The sequence below is a fragment of the Pleurodeles waltl genome, chromosome 7 (genome assembly GCF_031143425.1).
Source record: "Pleurodeles waltl isolate 20211129_DDA chromosome 7, aPleWal1.hap1.20221129, whole genome shotgun sequence".
In the NCBI taxonomy this organism is placed as follows: Eukaryota; Metazoa; Chordata; class Amphibia; order Caudata; family Salamandridae; genus Pleurodeles; species Pleurodeles waltl.
In genome coordinates, this window is record NC_090446.1 from 1,140,699,991 (window position 1) to 1,140,712,481 (window position 12,491).

The 12,491-nt window shown below is 44.3% G+C and overlaps 1 protein-coding gene across 1 annotated transcript in view; it reads right to left on the minus strand.

The window, feature by feature from the left end:
* The window catches only part of SRP68 (signal recognition particle 68), a 309,007-nt gene that overhangs the window by 206,467 nt on the left and 90,049 nt on the right, over window positions 1–12,491 (minus strand). The window contains exon 7 of the mRNA XM_069200204.1: window positions 135–217. Within this exon, the coding sequence (XP_069056305.1) occupies window positions 135–217 (83 nt within the window). The remainder of the gene's footprint in view (window positions 1–134; window positions 218–12,491) is intronic.

The window sequence follows — 12,491 nt, forward strand, 5'->3', positions numbered from 1 at the left end:
GAGAGAGAGAGAGAGAGAGAGAGAGAGAGAAAATATTGCTATTAAATAACTGATCTAGCCCATGTGCAAACAGTGTAACAGATTCCAATAATCCTACTTCCATCACCAAGTCCTTCTCAAACCCCATGCTTTACCTCCAGCTTTTCAGCTAAAAGCCCCTCGGTGCCACCAGATCTCAGTCTCATCTGCATTAACTCATCAATCGCACACTGGTCCCCTAGAAGGAAACAAGCACAATGTAAAAGGAAGGACTGCAGAGATCAGCAGTTTAAAACATTTCAAGTTGCAATTTCGAATTCTACCCAACCAGAATTGCAAAGCTTAATTTAGGTAAATGTCAGTTGTCCAGTTTCCCATTTGAAACAAGTAGATGAAAAAGTGTGGTTAACTCTAATTCCTGCACTGCATCAGAAATATTTTCTCTGAATCCACCACAGCAGAATAGTTACTGGGATATGTGGGATACTCTGTACGTATATATTGACAAAAAATATAAAAATAAAGAAAAAAAATTCTTACAAGATAAAGTGCGTCCGACTGAAAAACTGTTTTACCATATTTTAAACTAAATAGGGAACATGCCACTTCAAATATATACAGTTATAAACAAAGTATAAATCTAGCACTAGATTTTAAGAATTCTTGAAGCTACATCATGCTCCGTAGAGTCAGTAACAGAATTAGTTTTTGAAGGTAAGGCAGTAAAAGTATCGGACTTAAATATTTCTAAGTGTTTTGTCCTACGTAGGCAGTTGGGATATGTGCACTTTCAGAGAGAATTACTATTATGGAAAGCTAGGATTACAGGTAAGTAGCTTTTCATTCATCATAGTATTCTCTCAGATATCAAAGACGCCCCTAAGACCAGCAAATTTTTGATATAAGGACAATCAAAAACATTCCAGAGATAGAACATTCCTGGCAGCAAAAATGGCTGCCAAGTGCATGTAAATAGACAAAAGAAAATGGAAGGCCAGATTTGGCCAAATAAAGAATATACAACAGTATAATTTGTTCCTCAAAGTTGATAGATCCACACCTTTGTGTAGGCACCAGAAGCAGAATATCTTTCACTTAAAGGCACAGGAAGATCTAGTGGAAGAGCATATTGGATTTTTCAGGACACTCTTGTCTGGCAGATTTAGGTAGATATCCTGCAGGTACCTAAGCGTCTGGTTTAATCATTGCACAGTAAGTCTTCTTCAAATGTTGCCTATTAACCTGAAAGGACAGTAGTCTGTCTTCAGAAGCAAATATCTTTTCAACGGTCTCAAATACTAAATCAGTTGAACAGGCTGCAGAAACAATTTGGATAAAGTGAACCAGTACTCTAGATTCTGTAAAGTTGAATCTAAGCCTCCCCTGCAGCTGTTGGGCCAAGTGGACTTTGGTCAGACAATTGTTTATGTATTGTCATTTTTTTTACATGAAGTGTTGGCCCCACTGTGCAATTGGAGAAAGCTTGCAAAGCAGGCAGCAGACTGAATGGTCAAACATTTAACAGAGACACCTCCCTATCTCAAATACCAACAATCTTCTGTGCTGCTCGCATGAAGGTGTCTTGAATTTTAACTGAACCCATCCAATCTCTCTGGTGTACATGTAGAAAGAGTTGATGCAGGATATTATCTTGAATATATTGGTATTTGGTTAATTTCAAACAAAATCACAAGATGTGCTCCTTGATGTCTTGGAACCACTTTGACCTCACTCTTTTCCAAGATATAGATTGACCTCCTGCACCCACAGCTCACCGAATACTTGGAGCAAAAACAACCTGCTTTACATCTCCCAATCTGGATTCCGAGCCAACCACAGCACTGAGACTGCACTCATCGTAGCCACATAAGAAATCAGAACACTCCTCGAATGCAGGGAGAACGCCGCCCTGATCCTCCTCAAACTCTCGGCAGCATCTGACATCGTATTCCATCACATCCTCATCAACAGACTCCACAACATCGGAATACAAGTGAATGCCTACGAATAGATCACCTCTTTCCTGACAGGACATACCCAGAGCATCCAGATGCCTCCTTTAACCTCCCAACTTAAGAACATCATATAGGGAGTACCCAAAGGATCATCAGTCAGCCAAACACAGTTTAACACCTAAATGACCCCCCCCTTGGCAGACATCGTCATATCCCACGGTCTCAATATCACATCCTACGCGGATGATACACAGCTCATCTTCTTGCTCACCGAAGACCCCACCACCAGGGCAAACTTCTGGGACACCATAACCAACATAGCCAACTGGAAGAAAGTAAATTGCCTCAAACTCTGGTGGCCAGCTGAACTCGGACCCACCCCCACATCTACACCTACAGACCACGCATACAAGCATCATCCCAGACAGTGAACTGACCATGAAGCAACCAATCAATGGAGTCACTTCCTCCTACTTTTACACCATCCGCATGCTCTGTAAGATCTTCAGATGGATCCCAGTCAACACCAGGAAAACCGTCACCCAGGCCCTGGACACCATCCACCTTGATTCCGGAAACACATTCTACTCCAGCATCTCCACCCAACTCCTCAAAAGACTCCAACCATAAAGAATGCAGCAGCTCGACTCATCCTGGATCTCCCCATATGTGCCCACATCAACTGCCATCTCAGAAATCTCCACCGGCTCCCCATCCAGAATAGAAGCCAGTACAACATCCTGACACATGCCTACAATGCCTTACATGATCAAGGACCAGCCTACATCAACCACCAACTGAACTTCCACCAACCTGCCAGACACCTGCGCTCCTCCTCACTGGCCCTCACACCCCACCCCGCGAATCAGTTGCAGCTGCAGCACTGACAGTTCCTTCTCCTACATTGTCACCAAGGCATGGAACAACCTGCCCCTCCACCTCTGATCAGCACCCTTCCTTGTGGACTTCAGGAAGAAACTAAAGACCCTAGCGCCCAGATACCCCCATGAGTGACAGTGCTGCGCTCTGCAAATGACTGATTGATTGAAAGGTAGAGTGGAACCTGATTTTGAATCCATTCTTCGTAGTCAATTTCTTTTCAAATAGAAATATAGGGACTTGGTTAGTCTGGTTTTCAATCCCATTAGATTTATACCCAGTAGTGTAGTACTGCATGCTAGATCTAGTTTAGCTATCTTCACCTGTTATTTCCACAGCAGGAGCGCCTCTGCTAGGAGATTTTGTCTTTTCACAGTGCAGCTTGGGTGAGTTGTTTTCTAACCAGATTCTCAAAGAAGCCCATCCCAATGTGCCTAATAGTACATGTGTGAACATGTCTACAAGAGCAGATATGCACCTGCTAGGTCTTTGCCAATCCTTAGAAATAGTAAGTGATCAGAGAAACCCTTTTTAGTGCTTATGCTGAACACTGGTCAATACGAGTTCCTCAGCTACATGATGGCTTCACTGAAAATAGGAATGTTTGGTATAAAAGATCTTGTATTAATAAATCCTCACTGATTCCAGCAATGGATTTATTAATACATGCTGTAGGAAGTTGGCTCTGTATATACTATTAAGTAAGAAATAGTGTGCACAGAGTCCAAGGGTTCCCCTTAGAGGTAAGATAGTGGCAAAAAGAGATAATTCTAAGGCTCTATTTTGTTTTAGTGTGGTCGAGCAGTAGGCTTATCAGAGGGTAGTGTTAAGCATTTGTTGTACACACACAGGCAATAAATGAGGAACACACACTCAAAGAATTATTCCAGGCCAATAGGTTTTTATATAGAAAAATATATTTTCTTAGTTTATTTTAAGAACCACAGGTTCAGGATTTACAAGTAATACTTCAAATGAAAGGTATTTCACTCAGGTATTCTAGGAACTTTGAATAATCACAATAGCATGTACAGTTTTGACACAAATGGAAATAAACTATTTTAAAAGTGGACACAGTGCAAAAATCAACAGTTCCTGGGGGAGGTAAGTAATTGTTAAGTTTATAGGTAATTAAAACACTTACAGGGTTCAAAGTTGGGTCCAAGGTAGCCCCCCGTTGGGGGTTCAAGGCAACCCCAAAGTTACCACACCAGCAGCTCAGGGCCGGTCAGGTGCAAAGGTCAAAGAGGTGCCCAAAACACATAGGCTTCAATGGAAACAGGGGTGCCCCGGTTCCAGTCTGCCAGCAGGTAAGTACCCGCGTCCTCAGAGGGCAGACCAGGGGGGTTTTGTAGGGCACGGGGGGAAAAGGGGTGGCCCACAAGCAGGCACAGAAAGTACACCCTCAGCGGCACAGGGGCAGCCGGGTGCAGAGTGCAAACAGGTGTCGGGTTTTGAGCAATGGGGAGACCCGGGGGTCTCTTCAACGATGCAGGCAGGCACAGGGGGGGTGCTCCTCGGGGTAGCCACCACCTGGGCTAGGTAGGGGGTTGCCTGGGGGTCACTCCTGCACTGGAGTTCGGTTCGCTCAGGTCCTGGGGGCTGCGGGTGCAGTGTTGGTTCCAGGCGTCGGGTCCCTTGTTACAGGCAGTCGGGGTCAGGGGGAGCCTCTGGATTTCCTCTGCAGGCGTCGCTGTGGGGGATCAGGGGGGGTCAACTCTGGCTACTCACGGGCTTGCAGTCGCCAGGGAGTCCTCCCTGTAGTGTTAGTTTTCCGTAGGTAGAGCCGGGGGCGTCGGGTGCAGAGTGGAAATTCTCACGCTGCCGGCGGGAAACGTGAAGTCGTTAAAGTTGCTTCTTTGTGGCAGAAAGTTGCAGTTTGTTGAACAGGGCCGCTGTTCTCGGGAGCTTTTTGGTCCTTTGGATGCAGGGCAGTCCTCTGAGGCTTCCGAGGTCGCTGGTCCCTGTTGGATGCGTCGCTGTTGCAGTTTTCATTGAAGTAGGGAGACAGGCCGGTGGGGCTGGGGCCAAATCAGTTGTCGTCTCCGTCTTCACTGAAGGGCTTCAGGTCAGCAGTCCTCCTTCTTCTTTAGGTTGCAGGAATCTATCTTCTTTGGTACTGGGAGCCCCTAAATACTGAATTTAGGGGGGGGGGGTGTTTAGGTTTGGGAGGGCAGTAGCCAATGGCTACTGTCCTTGAGGGTGGCTACACCCTCTTTGTGCCCCCTCCCTGTGGGGAGAGGGGCACATCCCTAATCCTATTGGGGGAATCCTCCATTCACAAGATGGAGGATTTCTAAAAGTAAGAGTCGCCTTAGCTCAGGACACCTTAGGGGCTGTCCTGACTGGGGGGTGACTCCTCCTTGTTTTCCTTATTATCTCCTCCAGCCTTGCCACCAAAAGTGGGGGCAGTGGCCGGAGGGGCGGGCATCTCCACTAGCTGGGATGCCATGTGGCGCTGTAATAAAGGGGGTGAGCCTTAGAGGCTCACCGCCAGGTGTTACAGTTCCTGCAGGGGGAGGTGAGAAGCACCTCCACCCGTACAGGCTTTGTTCCTGGCCACAGAGTGACAAAGGCACTCTCCCCATGTGGCCAGCAACATGTCTGGTGTGTGGCAGGCTGGCAAAAACTAGTCAGCCCACACTGGAAGTCGGGTATGTTTTCAGGGGGCATCACTAAGATGCCCTCTGGGTGTATTTTACAATAAATTGCACACTGGCATCAGTGTGCATTTATTGTGCTGAGAAGTTTGATACCAAACTTCCCCGTTTTCAGTGTAGCCATTATGGTGCTGTGGAGTTCGTGTTTGACAAACTCCCAGACCATAACTCTTATGGCTACCCTGCACTTACAATGTCAAAAGTTTTGCTTAGACACTGTAGGGGCATAGTGCTCATGCACTTATGCCCTCACCTGTGGTATAGTGCACCCTGCCTTAGGGCTGTAAGACCTGCTAGAGGGGTGACTTACCTATGCCACAGGCAGTGTGAGGCTGGCATGGCACTCTGAGAGGAGTGCCATGTCGACTTAGACATTTTCTCCCCACCAGCACACACAGAGCTGTGAAGCAGTGTGCATGTGCTCAGTGAGGGGCCCCTAGGGTGGCATAAAACATGCTGCAGCCCTTAGAGACCTTCCCTGGCATCAGGGCCCTTGGTACCAGTTACAAGACACTTACCTGGGTGCCAGGGTTGTGCCAATTGTGGAGACAAAGGTACAGTTTAGGGAAAGAACACTGGTGCTGGGGCCTAGTTAACAGGGTCCCAGCACTCTTTCAATCAAAACTTAGCATCTGCAAAGGCAAAAAATCAGGGGGTAACCATGACAAGGAGGCATTTCCTTACACATGCTTTGAGAGGGAAACCGTAAAAAAAACTACCAGTGGGCTGACTGACTAGTTTTAACTAGCTGCCACCAACAGACAGGTTTCTGACCCCTAAAGGGTAAGAGCCTATGCTCTTGGGTGGTCAGGAACAAATCCTGCTCTGGCAGGGGTATTAACACACCCCTACCGACAGAATGACCTGCAACTCTGCATTCCAAGGCAGGGGGCTTCAAAGAGGCTCACTGCCCTTGGTATGCAGATCTGGCTTACCTCAGAAGGAAGAAGCCGACTCACTGCACCTTAACCTGGCCCATTTGCCACCTGGACAGGCAGGAAAATTAGTAGTCAGGAAGTCATGTCCACTCCAAGGTCAGTTCCACCACCAAGGTGAGCTGCCTTATGCGGTTAGAAAAGTAAAAGTCTGCCATCTTCGTGACGGCAGAACTAAGAACTCTAGAACAGGGTTATGTCCAGATCCCACAGGAAGCGGTTATATAGGGGGCACAGTGACTCATTGGCTACTACCCTACACTGCTCGAAACACCCCTAAATTCAGTTTTTAGGTGAGCCCTTGGCACCAGGAAATCAGATTCCTGCTGACCTAGGAAGAAAATGGACACTAAAGAGCAGCAAAAGCAAAGACTGAGGAAGAAGCATCTTACTTGGACCCAGCTCTGGCGGCATGTCTGCGAACTGAGCCAAAGTCGTCTCATCCTACAAGCTGTCATGTCTCCAAAGGCCTGGGAGGACTGTCTGCCTTTAAAAAAAGACCCAGGAACTCCCGTGGAGCAGCTTGCCTGCATCATGCAGGTATCCCAAGAGAACTGTGAGAACTCCGGTCCGCTGAAAATCAGACACCTGAAAGCACCACTATACCCGTGCCATCTAGCCTGAACTGAAGTGGATCAATGGTGTCAGGTTGGTCCATCGGCCCTCCAGAGACAATGCCCACCTTGGATTTGCCCACTGTGGACTCACTGACGCTGCCTGCAGCCTCCTCATTCGCGAGTGCTCCCAGTGGAGAAAACCAAACACCTCAAGACACATCTGCACCCCTCGCCCCTGCCTGTGGGGAAGAGGACCTAAGGTGTCCCTACGTCCTCGAGCATTGTGAGAGCTGAGTCCACTTGTTGGTTCAGCCAGACTGGCCTCCCAGTCCAAACCTGCAGCCTCTTTGTAACCAGACCGATCCCCGTAGACTAACATTGGGCACCTGATGCTGTTCTGCATCTCTGTACCCGGCCACCCCAGTGCTGCCCGGTGTGACCTGTTGGGTGTGGCCTCGGACCTTGCCCCATACTCACCTTAAGTCCAGGAGATTGGTCCCATAAGTCGCTGTAATATACCTGTATGCAGTACTTGTTTTTCCTCAATAGGATAGCATTGCAGCATCTGAAAAATGCACTGTGTTGACTTCTTACAAAACATACTTGCCTGATCGTGTTGATTCTGGTGCCTAAACATCTATAAAGATACTTGCTATTTTTGTAAATTGGTGTGGATCTCCTTCTTGAGCTGTGTGTCTCATTTATTAACTTTGTGCCTATGGTAAATGTCTAACACTCCTCTCTGATAAGCCTTAGGCTGCTCGACCACACTATCCCCTAAAAGAGCACCTTGGGATTGGTAGAGCAAGCCCCTGTACACTATGAAGGGAACCCTTAGACTCTTTGTACAATATATCTCATTTTGATTTATCATATAAAGAGCCAGCTTCCTACAACATTTGGCTCCTATCCTCCTTTCAAATCCTATGTCCCCGAAAGGTGGAAACCTGGTGCACTTCTTTGACTTTGTACTACTCTGCTCTAGTCAACACATCATATACCTTAAAGAGCTGCATGTGTGGCATCTGAATAACAGAATTATGTACACCATTCAATTACAAAAAAGGGGCAAGCGAGGCAAATATTTTTATCAGTCACACTCAGGCCTCCGTGTCTGAAGAGAAGACAATTAAATGCAGAGACTGAATTTCTCTGTACAAGTCTGTGGAATAAGCAAGAGGAAACAAAATGACAGGTACACACATTTTAACAATCAAGCAATTCTATTAAGGCTACATGAATTAACATCCTAGGCCCCCAGGAGAAGGGAACACTAAGATACCAAGGGGCGCAACACATTCCCTGGAAAGGTAAAGTCTTACAGACAATCTGAGGGTATTAAAGAAAATACAGACCCATCTTAACAGGGTGTTTTAGGCCGAAAAAGGTGATTTGTTATGGTACCTGGATGGTGGGATCTATTTAGTTGGCAAAGAGTAATCCTTCTTGGATGGTATGTGTAGAATCACTAAAGAAATAGATCATTCGTCTAGTCCATATATATCAATTTATTTGGTCATGTAATTCCTGTGATTTATAACCAGTGTTTGCGTAAAGTTTGGGACTGGAGCACCATGCAGCTATAAAAGCTGCAGTGACTAAAAAGTGATGGGCGCTTTTTACACTGAGCTAGCGATTCAGTGTTATAAGGGCAGAAAATGGAGCATCTATGATATTCATAGGGAGAACACAGTTCCCTGTTGTGAGCTTCTCTGCGGGCCCAAATTGAATTAAAGGCCAGCGCCTTCTGGATGAAGACAGCATATGGAGCTGCCCGAGGTTGATAGTGGGTCTCTAACCGTACTCTTTTGAAGACTTAAGTAGAGAAGGCTGAGGCGACAATGATTCAGCCCCAATTATCTGGCGCCCTTAACAGCATACTGGACTCCCATGGAGGTGTGCTGTCATCCTGGATTGAGCAGACTACGTGCTGTAGGCAGGCAGGTACTGGGGTGCCTGGCCTTGATGTAATATATTTGGGTACTGAATAAAACAGCAAACTTGGACAAACCCGGAAGGTTGAGCTGCAAAGATTTGCTTTCTATTTTGAAGATTCAAAAACCCACACTCATGTTGCTGTGGGGCGTACATTCTGTTCGTAAGTTAAAAGGGCCTGCAAAATAGTTATTTTACAGCAAAGGTCCGGGAGCTGTGCTGATATAAATGGCCATCTAGTATCTAGTGTGATATGACTGAACTGGTTGGGGGATGGTTACTTGAAGGTTGAAGCAGGCAATTTATTTTAAGGATAAGGGCAACTGAAGGAAATCTTACAAGGAAAAAGATACAGTAAGAAAAAAAAGGGCTGGGCATTGTTTCTTTTATACCTGCCAAATCAAAGTGAACTTGGGCTAAACATAACCTCTCGACTACACCACTAGAAAATGGAAGCCTACCTGATAAGTGCTTTTGATCTTAATGGACAGAGATACTTCCTTAAAATACGTAACACGCACAGATCAGATATGAGTGATGCAATAGAAAAGGCAAATAGGCAGCAAAGCGGGCTGAACTCTGAAGGAGAACAGAGAGTGACATGAACCAAGATAGGGGAAAGATCTAAAAAAAAAATATTTGACATGGAGGATGGAACGAAGCCTTAGCACAGATTGAAAAAGAATTAACACTTGTAAAGGGCAAAGATAAAGATTTAGATGTGCCACTAAATACAAACAATATCTGCAAAATTGGTGTTTCAGAAACTACAGCAATGGATAAAGTTTAAATATTGAGTAACTGATGACAGACATAGTTCAACAAACACCTTTGTAATTGAGAGAGCACAGAGATCATTAATGTCTAAACGTCACCCACCTGGAGCTCCAGAATGACTTATTACTGGCAGGGATTGGGATCAAGCACTAAGTGTTGCCAAGCAAAAGAGGCCAATTACTCTATAAAGGAGCATGAATCACTTTCTTTGCAGATTTTACTGCAAGCATGCAAGAGGCTTGCTGACAGTTCTTTGTGGTAGAAAAAGGTGCTCTAGGAATCTAGGGTTAAATACACTATAGTATGCCCTGTGAAACTAAAAACATGGTGGATGCATCCACCACAATCCTTTAGGGGCCATGATACATTGCTAAGAAACTGCTGAAACTTAAGACTTGCTCCCAGTTGAGAACTGGAAGCAATCAGGCAGAGCCAACAACCACAAGTGATACAGAGTAGGAAAATATTGTCTTAAATGGCTGATGTACGCAGGATCTCTGTTGAAAACAGACTACTCTAACATATATTGAGAAACAAAGCCAACCAGGAATCGATTACCACATAGATTCCTAACATTACACCATTATGCCATGAAGCACAGGTGAGGCCAACGTGAATCACCGGAACATGAGTAGCTGCTGTTAGCTATTTTTTTTAAATCACAAAATGTATCCTTGTATCCAAAACAGACACAACGTATTTCATCCTAAAATAATGCAATAGATGCTGGCTTTGTCTTACGCATAATTTCTGCAGAATATATTAACAAAATCAGAAGATCGTGATCATTTCTATATTGATTAAGGAAATAATCCCTATTGTATGTACACATCTTCAGACAACTGTATCTGCTTTAATTTTTTATAAACCTACGCAAAGGAGACATTGAAAGACAATAAGAATCTTGACAATGTACATAAAAAAAGGTCTACAAATGAAACCGTGCTCTATGAGTGAGTGGTCACATGGTGCAGGTAATGCAAACGACAACCAAAGTGCCTGATAATCTGTGTTCAATTAGAAATGGCAAATGACAAAAGATGGCTAAGAACTCCAATTATCCATGTTATAACAAGGGACCCCTTGAAATAGGTAGTGGTTCTTAGGGCAGGGGAAATAAACAACTTCAAGAGAGAACCCCCAGGCAACCTAACTTCTTTTTACTTGATCAGTGCTGTGTTAGTAATGGCTCAGAGAGTAAAGTTATTCTTTATAACATCTTCTTTACTCTCCATAAAACTAATAGAATAACATGATTGTGTCAGTCATTCTATTGTTTGTAAATAATATCTATTTAAACCTTGAATCAATAAATTTTAAAAAACCAATATATATATATATATATATATATATATATATATATATATGTGGAAAATGTCACTTACCCAGTGTACATCTGTTCGTGGCATGAGACGTTGCAGATTCACATGCTGTGCACATCCCGCCATCTAGTGTTGGGCTCGGAGTGTTACAAGTTGTTTTTCTTCGAAGAAGTCTTTTTCGAGTCACAAGATCGAGGGACTCCTCCCCTTTTGGCTCCATTGCGCATGGGCGTCGACTCCATCTTAGATTGTTTTCCCCGCAGAGGGTGAGGTAGGAGTTGTGTATATAGTAATAGTGCCCATGCAATGGAGTAAATACGTATGTACATAATGTGTTTAAAAATAATATATTTACAAAGTTACAAATGTGCAATTCTAATATTTTCTCAACTTAAAATGGCTACAGGCTCCCGGGGAGGTGGGAGGGCGCATGTGAATCTGCAGCGACTCATGCCACGAACAGATGTACACTGGGTAAGTGACATTTTCCGTTCGATGGCATGTGTAGCTGCAGATACACATGCTGTGCATAGACTAGTATGCAGTTATCTCCCCCAAAGAGGTGGTTCAGCCTGTAGGAGTTGAAGTTGTTTGAAATAAAGTCCGTAATACTGCTTGTCCTACTGTGGCTTGCTGTGTTGTTAACACATCCACGCAGTAATGTTTGGTAAATGTATGAGGCGTAGACCATGTGGCAGCCTTACATATTTCAGTCATTGGTATGTTTCCGAGAAAGGCCATGGTAGCACCTTTCTTTCTAGTTGAGTGTGCCTTTGGTGTAATAGGCAGTTCTCTTTTTGCTTTTATATAGCAGGTTTGAATACATTTAACTATCCATCTGGCAATGCCTTGTTTGGATATTGGATTCCCTGTATGAGGTTTTTGGAATGCAACGAACAATTGTTTTGCGAATTTGTTTTGTTCTATCTATATAGTACATTAGTGCCCTTTTAATGTCTAATGCATGTAATGCTCTCTCTGCTACCAAATCTGGTTCTGGAAAGAATACTGGGAGTTCCACTGTTTGATTTAAGTGGAACAGTGATATGACTTTAGGTAAGAATTTAGGATTTGTTTGTATAAGTACTTTATGTTTATGTATCTGAATAAAGGGTTCTTGTATAGTAAATGCTTGTATTTCACTTACTCTTCTGAGAGATGTGATAGCTATTAGAAAAGCTACTTTCCATGTTAAGTACTGTATGTCACATGAGTGCATGGGTTCAAAAGGTGGACCCATAAGTCGTGTCAAGACAATGTTGAGATTCCACGAAGGAATTGGTGGTGTTCTTGGTGGGATAATTCTTTTCAGACCCTCCATAAATGCTTTTATGACTGGTACCCTGAATAATGAAGTTGAGTGCGTAATTTGCAGATAAGCTGAAATTGCTGTGAGATGTATTTTAATGGATGAAAAAGCTAACTTTGACTTTTGTAAATGCAGTAGGTAGCTGACGATGTCTTTAGCAGATGCGTGTAATGGTTGAATTTG